Below are 20276 nucleotides of genomic sequence, written 5' to 3'. Positions count from 1 at the left end.
CGTTGTTTGATTTCTCTCCTTTACGCAAACCAAGTTGAGGAACAATAATTATTTGTAACAGTAAAACAAAACTGTAGTTTATTTGTCCGTAGTAGTTCAAATGAACCACTTTACAGAGTTGACAGTTGTTTTGACAAGTGTATAATGCAATGACCGTATCAAGTGTTGTTAAATATTGTTTTTGGTGTTGACTGTAAAGTAAATATGATTTTCGTGTGAGCTTAAAATATACAAATTATCAATTAAAAGTGGCAACAACTGCACGATGTAAGTATAATTGGAAAATTTGTACTCGAAAGCTTATTAAACAAAGGCCGGAACGAATTTATCGAATGATTGTAGGATTTGTTACGCAGTAATTTAGACAATTATAAATCTGAATGAATCTAAACATTCAGCATGTCTGATAATCAGTCAGATCAGATTACTGGACAAGATGCAGGTAGAGAATTCGCCTCCCTAATCAAAATTCGCAATCCGTCTCTCGATGTTTTAGACCTGTCGCTCAACGACTCGGACATTGAATGTTCACAAAGCGTTTGTTCAGACACCCACAGTGATAACACGACCATATCAGAAATGACTGAGAAAAGCACTGTATCTCTGTCCACAATCCATGCAACTCTGTCGAACGATGAAGGGACAGAACAACCCCACAGCCCTTCAACGTGTAAGTCTCGATTTCGGTTCTACGCGGCATTACTTACACCCTACTTTAAAGCCACGGACAAGAAAAATTCGTCGTCATCGACTGCCCCTTCATCTGCCCCCACTCGAGGTATGCTCCTACCTTGGGGCGTTCACAAAGAGTACTTCCCTCAAATAATATCAGGAAGTAGCGTCGATTTAGACATACGACCGGGCGAATATGTTATGAGAAGTTTATTTTCTGATTTTACCATACTCGCTGAGAAGAAAATCGAGGCTGTAATGGGGGAACCACAGGAAAAGCCGCTCTCGAAGACGTTACAACGCGGTGAGGATCCCCAGTTTGATCAGCTTTTGAGCGCTTTTGGCTGCGTTGCGGAGCACTGTCTGCCTTCACTGTTGAGGGCGCTGTACTCGTGGTACGAACGACAAATGGCGGAAGTAGCTCACCAAGAGCAAAAAAAGTCTGACATCAAGCAGAAAAGGTACTTTATTGAAGTATCTTGGAGATGTGTAATAATAAATTGGTACTTTTTCTTAGCATTATTTATATGGTCGCGGGAAATTCTACGGAAACCGTCGAGAGGTCTGAAGTAGATATTCAGAAAGAGCGCCGCGACCTAGCTGTAGAATTTATTTTTTGCTTAGTTTTAATCGAAGTTCTGAAGCAGCTTCCATTCCATCCCGGACACGAAGATTTGGTGCAATACATTGAGAATCTAGCATTCAAACACTTTAAATATCGCGAAGGGTAGGTAATTTTTTACGGAAATGAATTTCGTTGATTGGGCTCGATTACAGAATTCAGAATAATCCTAACGGCAGCAACATACACATGATATCAGACTTGTATGCTGAAGTGATTGGTGCGTTGGCGCAGTCGCGGTTTATGTCGGTGAGGACCAGATTTATGAACGAACTGAAGGAGTTGAGAGCTCGCGAAGCCAGTCCCCATACGACTCAAAGCATCATTAGTCTGCTCATGGGAATGAAATTCTTCAGAGTTAAAATGGTCCCAATAGAGGAATTCGAGGCCTCGTTCCAGTACATGCAAGAGTGTGCCCAGTATTTTCTTGAAGTTAAAGATAAAGACATCAAACACGCTTTGGCTGGTTTGTTTGTGGAAATTCTTGTTCCAGTGGCAGCGGTAAGTTCTAATAGAGTAGTCGACTGTCTTTTTACCAGATAAAAAGTAACAGGGACAGAGTTAGTACTTTTTGGTTTACGTCGTTGACAGTTTTGACCTAAATTTAATCCTCTCAATGGCCAGAAACCAATTTTTGTAAATACGCTTGAAGATGGTTTTAGTACATGTATACCCTTTTCACATATCAAAATAAATTTAAATGATCTCGCTGTATTTCAGAAGCACATCCACTACCTTGACAAAATTAAACTGTTGTTTCAGTTGTACCAACTTTAGTTACTACGTAGGATTACAGGGATATTTATTGTTTAGTCAACATAAGTCAAGTCATAAGTCAACAGAATGGCGTAACTGTGATATGTGAACAGGGTTTATAAAAATTAATTCTTATTCCTTGCTTATACCTCATTTGACGTTCTTGATATTTTATAAAGTTTGACGGTATAGTTTTAATTAAATTTTTTTCCAAAACAACTAATTACACAATTTTGACAAATGTACGCAAGGAAATGAACAGATATTAATGTTTTTATACTTGTAGGTATAGTTTTTTTTAAATGACAGACTTAATTATCATTGTAGGCTGTAAAAAACGAAGTAAATGTTCCATGTCTGAAAAATTTCGTTGAAATGTTGTACTCCCAAACGTTGGACGCTAGCACAAAATCAAAACATCGCTTGGCTCTATTCCCTCTAGTTACTTGCCTACTGTGCGTCAGCCAAAAGCAATTTTTTCTCCAAAACTGGCACTATTTCCTGGCCATGTGTTTATCTCACTTAAAAAACAGAGATCCCAAAATGTGTCGAGTCGCCTTAGGTGAGCTTTCGCACCTTAACGTCGGCAAAATCGTAACAATCTTCTTCTTCAGAATCTTTATATCGTCTACTTTGGGTTTACATGATTCGCATCAAATGCGAGAGCAATTCCGCGACACAATCGAGACTGCAAAGCATCGTAAACTCTCTATTCCCCAAAGGTTCCAAAGGTGTCGTGCCTAGAGACACCCCTTTGAACATTTTCGTGAAGATCATCCAGTTCATAGCACAAGAGCGTCTAGATTTCGCCATGAGAGAGATAGTTTTTGACCTGCTTTCGGTCGGGAGGCCGATCAAAATAATCCTGACCCCGGAGAGAATGAGCATCGGATTGAGAGCATTTTTGGTGGTGGCTGACAGTTTACAACAGAAAGAGGGCGAACCTCCGATGCCCAGATCCGTTGGAGTGTTGCCGAGCGGGAACACCCTAAGAGTCAGGAAAACGTTTCTCAACAAGATGTTGACCGAAGACACTGCCCGAAGTATAGGGATCAGTGCGTACTTTCCGCACGTGAGGCGAGTCTTTGTCGATATTCTTCGAGCCCTCGACACGCAGTATGGCCGCCCTCTCATGATGACAAACACCCAAAATGTCAACAAAGAACCCGACGAGATGATCACGGGAGAGAGAAAACCACGAATCGATCTGTTCAGGACTTGTGTGGCAGCAGTACCGCGTCTCATTCCAGACGGCATGACGGGCTCCGAACTAGTGGACCTCTTGAGCCGACTGACCGTCCACATGGACGAAGAGTTGAGAGGTTTGGCCTATCAGAGCTTGCAAACTCTAGTCATCGACTTCCCCGACTGGCGGCAGGATGTTCTGTGGGGGTTGACACAGTTCCTGGCCAAAGACGTTCTCGACACGTTCCCCAGCCTAATCGACAACGGATTAAAAATGATTCTGACCCTGCTGTGCGCCTGGAAGGGTGCGTTGACCAACACCAACCTCTCGACCAACACCACCATGAGGTTGGGTAAAGAGAGCGACACCAACGCCAACAAAAGAACCGACAACGGAAAGTCAGAGTCGATGTCTTCGGTGCTCCACCTCGTCGAAGCTCTGGCTCTGGTCATGTTGTGCAATTATCGCGTAACGACGAAACGAGTTTCCGTTTTGATCTTGAAAGAAGTGAAGAGTCTGTTGAAAGCTTCCAATTGTTCAGGGAATCAACCGGTGATCGACGTGATCGACCGTTGCTGCCCCAAAATCGTGGAGAAGTGTCTGCCGACGCTACCCCCGACTGAAAAAACTGCAGTTCTCACGGCGAGCAACATCGACTTGCAGTGGTTGGTCGACAGGACTACTTCCGCGTGGAACGCGGGACTGGCAGAAGATGGGTCGATTAAAAGCGGATCGACTTATACTTTCAACATTGTGGATCCGTGGAGTACTTGTCTGTTTGGGTTTTTGGAAAAGGATAGGGTCTTGGGGCTTTGTCCGAACGTGACGTCGCACTCTTGGCCCATCGTTTTCACCCGATTAAACGCGCTATACTCGGTTGTGGACCCAACGTTAGTATTTCTCATCTTGGTGGTCCGACACCTCTATAATTGATAATTCCAGACCTGTGAACGACAACAGAGCCTCGCTCTTGAGGAGTTCGGCCACGCTGAAGAAACCACCGAACGAGAGAGACTCTTACATGCATCTGTGGAAGAATTATATTACTTTTGCGTTCAGAGTTGTGCCACACATGTCCAATCCTATCGTTAGATGTGCAAGTCCAGATCTCAGTCTGAGGTAGTAGAGTGGCCACTTAGATTGAGTCGTAATTGTAACTTGTTTCTTCAGCTCTTCGCCAGACAGTTTAAATACTGAACGTTCCGACAACAAATCTGGTTGCGCAAGTGTCTCACCGACTAGCCTCTACAAGCTCGTAGTGCCGTTGCTGAGGTGTGAAGTGTCCGACGTGCGCGATTCAGCTGTTTACGCTGTTGGTAACATTAACGGCGAAGCCTGCAGGTATAAAGTGCTCACCCCAAAACGCCCAAGTTTCACTCGAATTTCGCAGGGACTTGATGGAGGAGCTCGTGATCTACTTGCGCGAAGCCACCGACAAAAAACAAGAAAATGTGAGGAGGCGCAGACGTCGCGACGCCTTGCGCCTCCACTTGATGCGCACTCTCGAGTACATCGCCGAGAACGGCACCTTCAACATAAGTTCTTGCATCTTGGACAAAGACACGCAGTCGCTTCATCCCACTATCGTCGAGTTTATCGAAGGGGTGAGGTTTTACTTGGAGAACGAGCCGGACAAGACCTCGAGCAGCGTCAAGGATTTAACCTTGCACTTCGGTTACTTCTTGAAGAAGCTCACCAAGACGTTCAGTCGTGAGTGTCGCCGGTTCAAGTTTGGCAAAAGTTTTATTTTTGTTTGCAGTGGAGGCGTGTCGCGGTCTGCTCAAGCGAGATCTGCGCCGAAATCTGTTCATGATGTTCTCTTTTTGGGCCGGAAAGTACGGCTTGACTCCTTCGAATGTTCACGAGACTGACCCGGCAAGCAAGAAAAATACAGAGCTTCAGTTCGTGTCGCTGCAAGCCATGAGTGCTTTGTTGTGTTGCGGTCCGTATTTTGATTCGACTGATTTGTTCGAGGATAGCATGCTCTACCATTGGCTCAGCGCTTTGCTGGACAGCAACGAAGAAAAGGTTTGCGACGAACGGGTTTCAACAGGTGACTCAATTCATTTGTTTGTATTGCAGGTGTGTAATCTGGCGCAGGAAACTGTTATTCTTTTCCTAGAGTCTAACCCCGACGTGGGTGCTCTTCTCGACTGGGTTGTCGACAAATGTTACACCGGGTCGTACGCAGTAGCTGACGGTTGCTTCTTGGCACTGGCTACGATATTTAGTGCCAGGGAATATCCCTGCGACCACTACACGGCAATAATTAATGTCACTTTAATGAACACAGGCTGTCCGAGACCTACAGTTCGCGACACAGCGCTGCAGCTGCTGCAACTGTTGGATAAGAGATTTTTCGGGACGGTTGGCCCTCTAGCTGAGAGCGATCTAGGTACTGGGTGTTGCCCACCTCGCACGAAAGACTTACTTGATTACGGTTGCAGCTGAAGGCGACAAAGGAAGGAGTACTTTGGATACTCTCCTCGCAACAACTTACAGACGGTCACAGGTGCATCTTTCAGGACAGCTTGCTCTTCTCCATCCTGAATTGACAATGCCGATGTTCTCAGGTATTTATCAAAGCAACTTTTACTAGCGTGGGGTAATGTTCAATTATTTCTAGAAATAACGTACAGATTCCAGTCAGCTCGTCCCGAAGTGAGGCAGTTATTATTACAGTATCTCTTACCTTGGTTGTACAATATGGAACTTGTGGATCCCAATGTTCCACCACCAAACTTGCACACTTATCAATTCTATGCTACTGAGACGGGCAGGAGTCGTAAAGAAGGTTGGGGCTCAGCAGAGGCCACTGAGATGGTTCTCAACAATATCTTTTACATTACTGCTAAAGTAAGTTGCTTGGAGAGTCCAATCAGCATCTCTTTTGATGTTTGTAATTTTCAGTTTGGAGATAATCACTCAAAAGAAATTGAAGAAGTTTGGGCGACGTTGTGTACTTCTTGGCCAAATAATATGAAAGTGATAATACGTTATTTAATAATCATATCGGGAATGGCTCCGTGCGAACTTCTCCCTTACGTAAGTGGAGAAAGTGTTTTAAATTGTGTTCACAGAAATGTTTTAAATATTACAGACAAAACGAGTAGTCTTGTATCTAGCAAGAGTACAGCCGGTTAGACTTCTCGACGAAATGATGCTCGAACTGCAGACAGTGGAGACGTTGAATTGTTTGATAGAAAGGACGGAAACTCCTCCTTTTTATCGTTTGACCGTCATGAGGAAGACGTCTAGTCATTCGGATGGAACGAACGGTGCTGGAGGACAGTCCGACTCTAACACGAGACAAGACTTAAGTAATAAATGATTGATTTGTCCGCCGATTTTGTTAATCGTGTCTTTAAACAGATATCGAAAAAGGGACCATCCATACAAAAAGACACAGCGGGGAAGATCCGTCCAAGCTAATTTCCAAAGCAAATTCCAACGCTGTTTTGTCTGACTTTAATTCTAGAATTGACAAATTGAGGAACTCCGACGACGGATGTTCATCTTCAGATGATGTAAGCCTCAGCAAGAGTTAACAAATGGAAACTGAAGTTGCACTTTCAGGTTCAAAATTGCGAGGACATGTTTTTCCGCGAAAAGTACGACGTTCCAGTTCCGCAGCCTCATCCTTTGCCTATGCCAGAATTTGGGGGATATTTTGCCCCTTTAACAGAGTACCTACCAGATAGTTCTCAACCTATTTCAGGATTTCACAGGTAAATGTCATGTTTCTTGTGCTCAATGTGAAGTGTCAATTAGCAGCGCCCTCTTCAGGCTTGTGTCAATCTCAAATCTGTCAAAACTAAGATGTCAAATTTTTGAAATTTCTTGGTTTGTAGGTGTAATGTGGGGGTCATGTTGTTATGCGATGTCGTCATCGATGGCATCGAATTAGACTGGACGGTTCACGTCCCTCTCATGCTTCATATTCTGTTTCTGGGCTTAGATCACACTAGACCACTAGTTTACCAGCATTGCAAACAGCTCCTGCTCAATCTTCTGATTGTTCTTGCACAACATAACGATCATTTGACGGTCGCACACATTTTACTCAACAGTAAAACCAATCAGCTTGAACTAGGTCTGTCGACTCCGAGTTTGCCGGTGTTGAAACACAGTTTCACTGGTTAGTCGTGTACATATTTTATTGTTGCGTTATTCAAGAGAACATTTCAGAACCCGACTCGGTGTTCGACATTTACCTTCAAAACAGCGCCAACAATTCGACGGTTGGCGACGCTGTAAATAAAGCCAAGTCTAACAGTTGCGTAACTTTGCCAGAGGGAGAAAACGTGAGCGAGGCCAAAGATTTGACTGTCCCTCCAGTCATCATCACGCCGGAAGATTCTCCAGCCATCTCCATTAACAATAAACTAGACATAACAGTTGCACTCGTCATCAAGTCACTAATCGATTTTCTTAGTAATCATAGCAATCCGCTGTGGAACTACGAAGACATCACCGCTAAAGTCTGGACTGTAAAAAGTGCAGAACAAATCGACGTTCTCCTCCAGCACATCTTGAAGATTTTCCAGTTTTCGTTGCCTAACGCACATATTAACGAGAGGTGGGCGCAGACCGCTTTGCAATTGGGGCTCAGCTGCTCGTCCAGACATTACGCGGGGAGATCTTTGCAAATTTACAGAGCTCTAAGAGTCCCCATCTCTTCCAGAATGCTCTCCGATATTCTCAGCCGCTTGGTCGAAACGGTCGCCGAACAAGGGGAAGACATGCAAGGTAAGAATTGCGGTGAAGTCGAGATTGTTTCGCAAAATTTGATTGGGCGCAGGTTACGTGACGGAACTGCTTTTGACTCTGGAAGCTGCCGTGGAGTCATTGGAATCGGATTTTCGGCCTCTCGATTTTATGAAAGACTTCTTTAAGTCGACCCCTAATCTGAACAATAAAGAATTGATCTCGCACAAGCAAGTGCACGAAGGGAACGTTGCTCACACCGCTGCCACCGCGCTTTTTAACCATTCTTTACAAAGCGGTCACGCTAGAAGCACCAGTTATTCGGTATCATACTGTATAAGAAAAAATGTTTCGTCGCCCAACGAAGTTAAAGAGAGGAGCAGAAACACCGCCGAGATTGAACATCGAGGAGGTAACATCAGCAAGTTTTCGTCCAACTTGTCGAGGTCTCGGTCGGCTCAAAGTCTGAAGTTGCTCGGTGATTCGGCGACACAAGACGATAAGTTGACCATATTGTCCCAATTGTTCTGGTTGGCGGTTTCTCTACTAGAGTCGGATTACGAGCACGAGTTTCTCCTTGCTGTGAGATTGTTGGCCAGAGTTATGCACCGATTGCCTCTAGATAGACCGGATGCTAGAGACAAAGTTGAAAAATTACAATCGCAGCTGCGTTGGAACTCCTTCCCTGGAGTTCACGCTCTTCTGTTAAAGGTACTAATCTCTGGACCCACTAGAGTGGGTTTGTTACATCTAAAACTGTATTTGTAGGGTTGTACGCATCCAAATATTTACGAACCAGTCGCGGCTCTACTGTCACAGTTTACACCATTACTGAATTTAGTTGTGGTGGACCCTTCACAGACTATAGCGTTTCCGATGAATGTGATAGCTCTCTTGCCCTACATGTTGTTAAACTATGAAGATGCGAACGAGATATGTATAAGAAGTGCCGAAAATATAGCCCAAGTAAAAATCAACAGTCAAAATAAATATTTTTTTTTTCATGAATGTGTTACAGGTGAGCATCGAGAAGAGCAAGAAATTGGAAAATTTAGGAACGGTGATGAACCTCTACAGTCGAAGAACTTTCAGTAAAGAGAGTTTCCAGTGGACCAAGTGCGTTATAAAGTATCTCTACGACACGTACTCCCATTTGAGTTTCAACATGTTGACGTTTTTGATCGAAGTTCTGGAGAAAGGACCCAACAACCTTCAGCTGCCCATTTTGAACATAATACATTGCATTTTGCACTATGTAGATTTGGCATCGGCCGCCGCACAGCCGATCAACACCGATTTGCTCCGAGTCATCGTGAAATACATCGAAGGGGTCCACTGGAAGGAGGCTTTGAAAATATTGAAACTGGTCGTTACAAGATCCAGTTCGCTCGTAGCGCCCCCCATTTCGATGCATTCAAACTGGGAAAGCTCACTCAACCCTCTGCCCCACCCGTCTTTCAACGAAGACAGTTTGTTCACACGAAAAGAACTGCCAGGAAGAACGATGGAGTTCACTTTTGACGTATCACAAACGCCTGTTATTGGACGAAGATTTTTCAACAAGATCGAAGAATCTGGCGGTTCGAATCCTGTCATCACTCCGAGGAGGTCTTGTTCGTTGAGTCCGGCAGATGTCACTCCGCAAACTGGATGGAAGAGGCCGTGGATGTCACAGGTGAGCTGACATTTTTTGTGAACTGTAAAATTTTTAATTGAATTTTTTAGGGGCGAGTGAGAGAATGTCTTGTCAATCTTTTGACAACTTGCGGTCAACGAGTCGGCCTCCCTAAAAGTCCTTCTGTAAGAGGTTTTCTACTCAAAGTTTTCAAATTATGTAACTAGAGGATGTTGCAGGTTATTTTTAGTCAAACTTCAGATATTGTGGAAAGACAGTCTAGTATGGCTTCCAGTACTGAAGAAATGTCGTGCGGAAATAATGACATCAGTGGTGGCTCTAGAAGGGACGATGCCGCGACTGAATTTGGAGTTTTCAAAGATTTTGATTTTCTTGAATATGAAAGTGAAAGCATCGAGGTGCGTCGCAATTTAATTTAATTAAATTGAGGTTACCTTCAAATGGAATGATTTTAGGGTGAAAGTACCGATAATTTTAACTGGGGTGTCCGCCGAAGACCCCTAAGTCAAGGTGAAGAAGAACACCCAAGTTTAAAGCAATTGGAAGACAGTTTCAGCGAAAAAACTCCAATGTCGACAGTTAGAAAGGTATTTTTTGTTCCTGCAATTATCTTGATTATTCTCTCATTATTTCTTCGTAGAGATTAATGACGGAAGAATCTTCTGATGACGAAATAGGTTCGGAGTCACCGTTAGATGAAATCGCCATCGCCCCAGAATTTGATAATAGTACTGGAGAGGGTGGAGTAGGTTTTCCTCCTTCATCACTTGTTTTGAGGGAACATCCTTCGCAAATAACGTCCAGTGCTAGGTCCGACACAAGGTCTGTATTTTGATTAGCACTAAATAAATAAGCTATTGGTTGATTTATTATTTGTTAGTGGGTCCAGTGCCGGCGACTTGGGTGAGGTAACCCCATGCAACGCTTCACCCAACTTTTCTGGGATATTAATGATAAGACCAAGCAAAAGCGATGTTCTAGAAAATTGGACCGGATTTATCCAAACGCACATGATACAGATATCGACCAATACGTTGCAATTTTTTCATCAGTTGCAGAATTTAATTAAGGCAAGAAAAGAACATACCATCGCGGTCAAAAATAACTGTAGACACTTCCAAAACTCACACCCTGCTGTATAATAACCGGCCTGTTCATTTCGTTAAAAAAGCATTGTGAAAATGTTTCCGAGAAAGAGCCAATTTTCGCCGATGAGGACGCCACAGTACGAGCGCTTATAAAGAATGAAAATGCGGAAAAATATGTTTAGACATGATTTTAGAGTTAAGATTGAGTACAGCAAGTTCATATTTTCTTTCTAAAACGATACTAAATAACTACAATTGTATTTTTGATTTTAAATTCGAATGTCATTTGAACGAGAAAAACTCTCGGTGACAAAAACTTAAAATGAATAATATCCCCAAAAAGCGCTCGTACACTAGCGCTCTGCGGGGATCACGCGAATTACACTTTTGAACAGGCTGGTTATAATATAGCAGGTGGTGGTAGTTGTTTTTCTAATTATATTAAAATGCGTTTAAATCTATTTTAGGATGTTTGTACGTCCACCATACACATAACCAAAGACTCGTGTTCTTGCATGGCGCAGTCAACGGCGGGCGGTCTACCAACCATCAAACTGATCGGTTCCAGACTTAATTCGATGATTGATATAGTATCATATCGGATTCTTCCACCGAATTTAATTTGGTTCAATTCTTCGGCACTGAGCAACACTAAATTCATCGAGACACTCAAGTACGGGATGTTAGAAGTACAAGAACATCTGGAAACGTTTTGTGACAAAAAAGATCAAGCGGCAGTGGTATGTGGTTGCAATTTAAAAAATAATTCATTTCATTCTACCTTTCTAGTGCTGCAATGCCGTTAAAACGACGCTAAAAGTGGAGTATTTGAATGGGCAACATTACTTGTTAGATTTGGGAAAATCATTGTACAAGCTGTACTTTCAGTTACTTTTGTTAATTGAAGCTGGAAATAAAATTATAGCAACGCTGCACAACACTTTAAAGACTGCTGAAGTAGAACGTTTACAATTCGATCAGTGTCGTTACTGATTTGCTTTTTTTTTAGCTGAAAGACGTTACCGCCGACATTATAGCAATAAGAAGCGCTTTGATACGATGTTCAGAAGATAACGAAGCCGACGGCGGGGTTTCATCTCCGACGGCTTCGGCGAGTTCCGATGCGAATCTCTACAAACTAATAGAGAGCGAAAAGTTCGCAGCCGCTATGACATACTACAAGGCTAATAAAGACGAGTTGACGAAAGAAATTGAAGATATTTCTGATGCAAGCAATGACGTTTACGGAGTTTTGAATTTGTATTGCAAGAAAATTATCCAAGACAGACCAGGTGGGTGTTACGTTACGCGAAAGCTTGGTCTGTACTGTTCGGTTTTAGAATGTTTTATTATGACCAACCAAGAAGGTGACTTGGCTGACATATTTGGACGACTGTTTCAAGTTTCTGCTGCCGTGGCCGACCTGGAAAGCGTCATCAAAAATACAGCGGCGCAGCTTGAAAAAGTGACAGACAGCAAAATTTAAATAAGTATTTCAAAAGATTCTAGGATTCAATTTAGTAAGTATGTGTTGTATTTTTCCGGTTGTATAACCGTTTGTGCGTATGAGATTAGAAATTTTCAAATCACTATTTGACCCTTCAATTTCTTGGTAGTTTCAGCCTTACAATTGTACGAGAGTTTTACTGTGATGTACTAAATGTATGAATATGGACATATTGGTTACAAAAGAAAAAATTGAAATTTTTGTGATGCAACTTTATACACATTTAAACGTACACCTGCTACATGAAATTTAAGACTGAGCTTTATTTGTGTATTTTTTGGAATTGCACTTCACAAAGTATTAAAAAAAACAAAAATTCTAGAATTTCAAATAAAAGTAGTGAAGTCCATTTTATTTAGATTAAACGTAATAAGTAATAAGTCTCGCTGTGAGGAATAACTAATACATATGTAGAAAACTTGTAGTAAAGTATAATGAAAAAACATTAAGATGTCAATGAACCCAATTCTTCTTTTTAGATTTATTTACATTCTTTAGTTTGTAGTGATATTTTGAGCTGAGTTACATAAGTGGTAACTCTGTATGTGATAAGTTAATGAATATAAAACATATTAATATCAAATAAGCCCTTCATTATATGTTACGATGATCCCTTACACCTTTGAATATTGTATTTGAACTTACAATTAAATAATCATTTTTTTGGAATGTAGTAGGTTTTTTAATTAATCCAATTTATTCAAAATTAACTATTTCGTGGTGTATTCAGAGTTGCCTACCCACTACGTGGCGACACGCTCGTAATTTTGACACGTTGTCAGTTGTCAAATTTGGCGTTTATAACATAACCTTAAAGTTACACATGATTTTACGCACTTTATTTTATAAAAGTTAATATTTAATAATTTACAAAATGGAGTTGTTTGTGATGAATAGACATGGTGATGAAAAATCTGAAATAACGAAGGAGGAAGAAAAGGCTAAACTCGACAAGCTTCTTAAGCGAGTAGAAAAAAGAAAGCTGCAACGTAATCGACACAAGCAAAAGGAATACGAAAAACAACAAGCTCAAAAAAGGGCAAAGAAAGTAGATCAAGAACGCGAAAGACAAGAAGCTAATAGTGAAAAGCAAGGAAAAAAAGTCGCTAAGAAAATGCATTCAAAAGAGGCAAGTAAGAAAGGGTCGAGTCAGGTGAATCATGTGGATTTAGAGAATTTTACTGTACTTGGGGCCCAGTCTAGCAAAGAAAAGACTATAGCAAAGTGGGTTCTTCCTCAGTGGCTAGCAAATCCAACAGTAATAGCTTCAAATTTGCAAGATTTAAATGTGAAAGTGTCCAACATGAAACAGCTTGATAAATCAATTCGAAAACGACTTAAATCAAATGGAGTCAGGTATTTCTTCCCAGTGCAAGCCGAAGTTATTCCTTGGTTGCTGCAAGTGCACAAACACGCAGATCTAATGTTCCCGCGCGACGTTTGTGTGTCGGCGCCCACAGGAAGTGGAAAGACTCTTACTTTTGTGTTGCCAGTGATTCAAGCTTTGAAACATCATACAGTGAGAAAAATTAGAGCTTTGGTTATTTTACCAACACAAGATTTAGCCGAACAAGTTTTCAAAAGCTTCAAGACTTACAGTCAAGGGACTAACATTGAAATTGGACTTATCTCAGGCAAACACTTGCTTAATCAGGAACAAAAACAGTTAGTGTGTTTCAGTGAATCGTTTGGATATGTTAGTAAGGTGGACATTTTAGTGTCTACAGCTGGGAGATTAGTAAGTCACTTAAAAATGACTGAAGGGTTCAGTTTACAGTCTTTGGAATTTTTGATAATTGATGAAGCAGACAGGGTTTTGGAGAGTACACAAGACGATTGGTTGTATCATTTGGAAAAGCACATCGTCACAGATAATTACAGCGTACGCAACAAGAAAGTACTCAATTTGGCCACATTGCAAAGTCAGAGGTCACCACAGAAACTGCTGTTCTCAGCCACGTTGACCCAAGACCCAGAAAAGATAGAAAAACTGTCTTTGTTTCAACCAAAATTGTTTACTTCGGTGGTGGAAACGTCGACGGAAGTTGATGGGGGAGAGCAGGAAACGTTCGCTGGAAAATACACCACGCCCACAGAGTTAACAGAAAAGTACATAGTGTGTTCCAAAGAGTTGAAACCGTTGGTGTTGTACGCGTTCATCAAGCGGGAAAATCTGACAAAGACTATTGTCTTCACGCATTCGGTAGAGAGCGCCCATCGGCTCAAGATCGTCTTGCGGTCTCTGTTCAAGTCCAAATTAAAAATCGAAGAAATATCGTCCAGCATGAAGGGCAAAAGTAGGGACGAATTTATTGCCAGTTTTTCAAAGGGCGAAATCGATCTGTTGATTTGCACCGATTCGTTGGCCAGAGGTATAGACTTGCCGGGGATTAGGTGTGTGGTATCTTACTCTGCTCCCAAATATTTGAAGACGTACATACACAGATCGGGAAGAACGGCGCGTGCAGGAGAGTCGGGTTTGGCCGTCACGATGTTGCACCAGCAGCAATTGCTCCCTTTTAAGACGCTAGTCGCGCAACTGAAGAAAAACATAGACGAAATAGAAGTCAGCGAGAAAGATTTGGAATCATTGAGTAAGCTGTACAAGAAGTCTTTGAACCAGCTGAAGGAAACCGTCAATAAGGAAGAAAAAACAGGGAAGATGAACTTGATATCGAAGAAGAAGTCGATTATGAAAGACAAGAAAGTGAAAAAGAACAATGCGGTCAAATGAGGAAGGATCCGGCTTCTGATTTAGAGTTTATAATACTGTACAATTTTCGCAATAAATTTTTGTTTTATGGAGTAGGTTCAAAATTTTTTCGTACGTAATCGGTCAACTGCCGATTCGATTTCCCTAAGAAATTTGCATGTTATGGTTGACATTTAAAAAATCAAGAATGTACTTTGCTCGTAACTAGGGAAACAAAACAAAAACAAGTGAAACTCTATAAATAGACAACGCCATTACAGTATTAGTTTTGTGTAGAATTTTTTTCAAAAAATTGTGTTGAAAACGTAAATGGGGTCTTCAGATAATAATTTCGTGTTTTCTAAAAAGTCAAGTGATGAAATTGATTGAGCAATGGAAGGTACGACTCAAAATACTGTGAGTTCCAAGGTTTATGTGTGGAAGCAGTTTCGTGAACTTTGATAATTGAATTTTTTCAGAATTCGCAGTGATGATTATCGGTTGAAAGATTTGTATGAAATAAAGATTTGATTGGCGAATAAGCCAAAAATGCTCAATTCTGATACATATAGTTGATTTCATATAAATGTTCATCAAGTGAGCTGTGCATGTGTAAAAGCACCTTTAATTTAGTTACATTGCAAAAGTCACATGTATGAAGGTCATGTCCAATAAATCTTTACTTGGTAAAAATACAAAGACAGAAACAAATAAGAATTACTTTAATTTAATCAGTAAAAAGACGTAACATTGCTTTTGAAATCAGCAATGTTAAAACGGACAAAACTGAAAAATTAGTCAAATCGGGCAAGCAACTTTGAAAGTCAAAGTCACTAGCTTTGGCTTTAATACCAACAGAAAATCAGATTTTCATGGCTTGCTTAGATGCACATTTATATGAAATTGAGTATATAGTGTCAAAATTAAAAAAAAACCATACTGTACCACCCTAAAATTTGGACATATGGGCCGGCTGTATAACAATTTGACACCGAATCATGGTTAAGGTTATGTTCACTTCACTTCCCGTACCTTTCTTCCGTGAATTCATTTTCAAAACAAATTTAATGAGAAATCAGGAGAAACCTTTTCGAATTTGAAATAAACTCTCGCTCGTTAGGGCGCAGGCTCAGTTACATAAAAAAATGTTGACACTCAATGTGACCAATCGCATTATCATGAAAATCACAGTTTGGGAGTTTGGCTCATACCAACAAGACAACGTTTTGACAATTGTTTATTAAAAAAATTCAACCATATACAGGTGAACATAAAGTTTGGAACAAAATTCATGTGATGTTTTTAAGAAAATCGCTCGGACACGTCAATTTTACTTTAAAAAATGCCATTCTGTGACGTACAATTTGTTTAAATGACTCTTTGGTTTTTTGCGCAATGACGTCATAACCAATTTTTTTAAATGACAACCCCCACTTTTTTCTTTTCTTTCTGATAGACCTTCCTACTACCCAATCAATGAATGAAAAAAATTGGTACTTTATATCACAATTTTTTTGAGAAAATGACAAATTTTAGTTAGCAATAAGAGACTTAGGTTAGGCAACTTTGCAATCATAAGGAGAGTACGGGTGGTATCGTGCCTGCGGGACAGGTAAACCATCATTCAAGTATTCGTTTGCTGACGACCGCCTTTGTGCTTATTTCCAGAGCCGTCTGACGCGAGTCGGGACGAAAGGTGGAATTTAATTTTTAATGTGACTGTCGGTTAGTGCCAAATGGTTGGCGGGGGACAATTTTAACATTTGTATTAAGTTTTATTGTTAACCTTGGATGTTTGTTTGTTTTGTTTGAGGTCAATTAAAATTTTTACATTAAAAATTAAATTAAATTTTTTAAAGTTGAGTTACTTTACAACAGTTGCCCCAGATTTATTTGAACATGACTGTACATTAAAAATTAAATTAAATTATTGAAGTAAAATTTGTCATTTTCTCAAAAAAATTGTTCTAAGGTATCACATTTTTTAATTCATCGTCAAGGTCTATCAGTAAGAGAAAAAAAGTGGGGTTTTCATTAAAAAAAAAATGGTGATTACGGCATAGCTTAAAAAATGGATGACGCCATGAACAAGTGAGGCAACTTAAAATAAACATTATGAGAAAAAAAATTGACCTGTTTCAGTGTTTTCGACAAATGTCATTAGTTTTGAAATGACTGAATTTATTCCATAAGTAATTTCTACACTGTATGTAAAACAACAAGATTCAATTAATCTGGCAGGAGATACGTATTTTTTTAGTAAGTACTTTTCCGTTTCATTCAAAATTCTCATGTTAGACAAAGATATTTTACTGCCTTGGGGTATTACTATGGCGGACAATAAATTTAGGCCGGCCTGTCGTTGGCTTGACATCAAAATGTGAAGCTGGCATTATGTTCAACTAACCCCTTTTCGATTTTTGTCATTCTTGTCATCGTGACAGTGATAATCAAAATTAAAATTGCGAAAAGAAGGCAAAGAAGCGTGCACCAGAGAGAAGTGCGTACTACAAATCAGTTATGGTAGTGCGTCATGATTTGTAAGTTACGAAAAGGGCGAAGGAAACATCAAACAGCTTGAAAACCTTCAGTTTGACAAACTAACACATCAGTCATAATGACAATAAATGGTCGCTTGCATTGACTTTTTTGAAATGTCAGAAATTTGCCGGCCTAAATTTATTGTCCGCCATAGTACCTGGACTTCAGTCGAGATCTGGTTTTTGTTTGGTTTACATTTTTCCGTCAATCTTTTGAAAAGCTGAAGACTTGCGCGCGTGTCGTTTCTTTGTGAGTATTTATTCTTTAGTTATACCGGGTATCAACCACCAAACCTGGCCATAGGCACATTACACATATTAAAATAATATATGAGTTGCTATGAAATATATTATTGTGTAATGTCATATCGACAGCTATAATTATCATCCGTACAAACAATGCCATCAGGAAACTTTTGATGTAGGTAACGTAGAAAGTAGAAATACTTTTGAAATTTGGAAAAGGGAAGAACGATTACAGAGCAGTATTATGCTCAATTATTGGGCAAATTTGACGCAACCATAATATGTTTCCTAGCATACTCATATATTATTTTAATATGTGTACTCGTAATGTGCCTATGGCCAGGTTTGGTGGTTGATACCCGGTATGTACTTATAAGAAAATCTCACTTCTGCCATATTCGGGTTTTTACGGTAACAGTGTTTTTTTTGTTACTGTTTATTAATACCATGACAACGGTGGCATAATTCAGGTTTTCTGTTGGATATTTACTAGTGGAGCGGGAGCTCGAATAAAAGACGCTTAGTTTTGGAGTAACCCAATCTTGGCGTAGAACTAAATGAGTGATACCTCAAAATGTTCGTCTTGAAGTGCTTAATATATATCCAAAGTTACGACATCGGCCATTGGTCCTGACAAAAGTTATTGGTAGTAAACGAAAAAAAATATATTTTTTTTCTAAAAAGTTTAATTAATTACCTACCTCGCTCTCGCTACAGTTATTGAGATGTTTTTAACACTATTATTTAGTATAGAATGTCTACTTTCCAACGATATACAAAAATGTATGTTAATTCAATTCTAATCGACTCTAATTAATTATAATAAAGACAGGGAGTATGTCGCATAAAATCGATTCAGTTAAAGTGCACTATTTTTGTTTAATAACTTTTTTATAAGATCGAAATCTGCAAATCGGTACACGTGACAAGAAGCAGAATTTTATAAGGAATATTTCATTCGCTTATGTTATCTACTTATTTTGATAAATAAAGACAGGGGAGCGAAAAAACGGAAGCAACTACACTGGACTCCGCATGTATACCCCTCACCGCACTACCCGCGTTGAAGCCCACATTGTTTAGGAATTACTTGTAGGGCGTGGGTTCAATTGTGCTTGGGAATGAATCCACGAGTGCGTCAGCACGAGTGAGATTCGCAAAAACAATTGAATGAGTGAAACCAGTTTGAAAAATAGTCTACATAATTTGGACTACGAGTTTTATTCGGAAGACTAGTCCATGAACCAATTTGGCAGCAAATCGGAAGAAGAAATTAACGCAGAAATCGAAGAAAATGTTTCCAACAACACAAAAAAGACACGTGAGTCCATTTGGAAGCAATTCTCAAGGCTGCATTCATTTGTTAAAAATTATCGCTGCGATCACTAGTGGTATTACCGATACAATTTCCACGAGTGGGAATATTCGGTCCAATTTTTTGAAACCATTGTAACAAATGTGTAAAATTGTGTTTTTATTGGTCCATTTTTAACAAATGACAGGTGAATGGAATAGTCAGAAAAATGTAACTTATCTGAGTTTGGAAAATGTTCTGTTGATGATTCTTTACAACTGGTGAGAAAATTCATAAATAAATTATATGATTGCGAAAACAAAAGATTCAATTGACAAAAGTAGAATAAAATTAACTATGAATACCAAAAAACCAGCTAGTGAATTGCATTTTATCAACATATTTTAAGGTATTATCAGTAGTAATATAACGAGTGACATGGACATTGCCGATTATATTTCGACTGAATTTTACGAGTTGCTATGATATTTGGAGATACAACTCGTGCTACGCTTCGCTTCGCACTCGTTATATTTCCAAAATCATAGCAACTCGTAAAATTCAGTCGAAATATAATCCGCACATGTCCATGTCAAGAGTTGTATTTTACATGAGAATTTAACAAACCAGAACCACAGACATTTACGAAACGGTATTTATCAACATTAACATATATAGGTATTTATAACATTACGTATTAGCAGTACCATCTATTTGCTTCCATTTTTGCAATTTTTATAATAACAAATTTAAACTGTCAAAAGCGAATTTGTTGATTCGGTGACAATTGAAGAGTTAGATGCAGAATAATCGCCTATTTATTTTGTACCTACAGAATAATCAAAAAAGCTCGCTCGTAATTGGCTGTTATTCAGTCCAGTTCTTAACGTTCATTGGTTCTTGACACGTTCGTTGAATTCTCTATTAGATTTTCTAAAGTATTCTTACAATTTACATTTTTTTATGTAGATCTTATTATCAGTGTTACCTATGGATCAACAGTCACGTTTTTATGGTCGACAAATTAGATGTTTTTCAATATGGATGGGACATTAAAAACGGAATACTTTCACCGATTACTGCGACTCAAGCACCATTTCCCTATGATTTGAGAGAACTCCTAGATTTGCTCTGCACTGAAAAAAAAAATGCGATTCTTCAAAATGTCTGTGTGTCAAAGAAGGGATTAAATGTATGTTGCACAAACTAAACAAAAAAAAACTATAGGTATATTACAAGTTTCATCAAATGCTAAAATTGAAAAATAAAATGTCTTTTCAAAAGAATAATAAAAGAATCCACGCCCTACAAGTAATTCCTAAACAATGTG

The 20276-nt window shown here is 39.7% G+C and overlaps 2 protein-coding genes and 1 long non-coding RNA gene across 3 annotated transcripts in view; all 3 read left to right on the top strand.

Annotated features, from left to right (window-relative positions):
* Positions 1-107: 107 nt before the first annotated feature.
* fry (Protein furry) lies at positions 108-12760 on the top strand. Its single transcript, XM_069036738.1, is given in 32 exon segments — positions 108-267; positions 343-442; positions 497-1133; positions 1190-1399; positions 1450-1795; positions 2378-2612; positions 2665-4126; positions 4179-4355; positions 4407-4577; positions 4627-4946; positions 4996-5264; positions 5319-5631; positions 5684-5809; positions 5863-6092; positions 6147-6281; positions 6337-6556; positions 6609-6837; positions 6839-6964; positions 7088-7374; positions 7425-7985; positions 8038-8654; positions 8712-8909; positions 8962-9618; positions 9669-9743; positions 9798-9977; positions 10035-10166; positions 10220-10401; positions 10460-10649; positions 11135-11407; positions 11457-11624; positions 11677-11959; positions 12008-12760. Coding segments are annotated over 31 exon segments (9198 nt in total). The 5' UTR covers positions 108-267; positions 343-399; the 3' UTR covers positions 12154-12760.
* A 170-nt stretch (positions 12761-12930) lies between these two features.
* Positions 12931-14979, top strand: Dbp73D (putative ATP-dependent RNA helicase Dbp73D). Its single transcript, XM_069036737.1, has one exon. It carries the CDS (start codon positions 13049-13051, stop codon positions 14906-14908), a length of 1860 nt encoding a protein of 619 aa, XP_068892838.1. The 5' UTR covers positions 12931-13048; the 3' UTR covers positions 14909-14979.
* An 876-nt stretch (positions 14980-15855) lies between these two features.
* LOC138129245 (uncharacterized) overlaps positions 15856-20276 on the top strand; it is a 25591-nt gene continuing 21170 nt past the window's right edge. The window contains exons 1-2 of the long non-coding RNA XR_011159165.1: positions 15856-16957; positions 17009-17125. This is a non-coding gene — a long non-coding RNA (uncharacterized lncRNA). The remainder of the gene's footprint in view (positions 16958-17008; positions 17126-20276) is intronic.

This window comes from Tenebrio molitor, chromosome 1 (genome assembly GCF_963966145.1).
Source record: "Tenebrio molitor chromosome 1, icTenMoli1.1, whole genome shotgun sequence".
Taxonomy (NCBI): Eukaryota; Metazoa; Arthropoda; class Insecta; order Coleoptera; family Tenebrionidae; genus Tenebrio; species Tenebrio molitor.
This window is presented reverse-complemented; position numbering and strand designations above follow the sequence as displayed.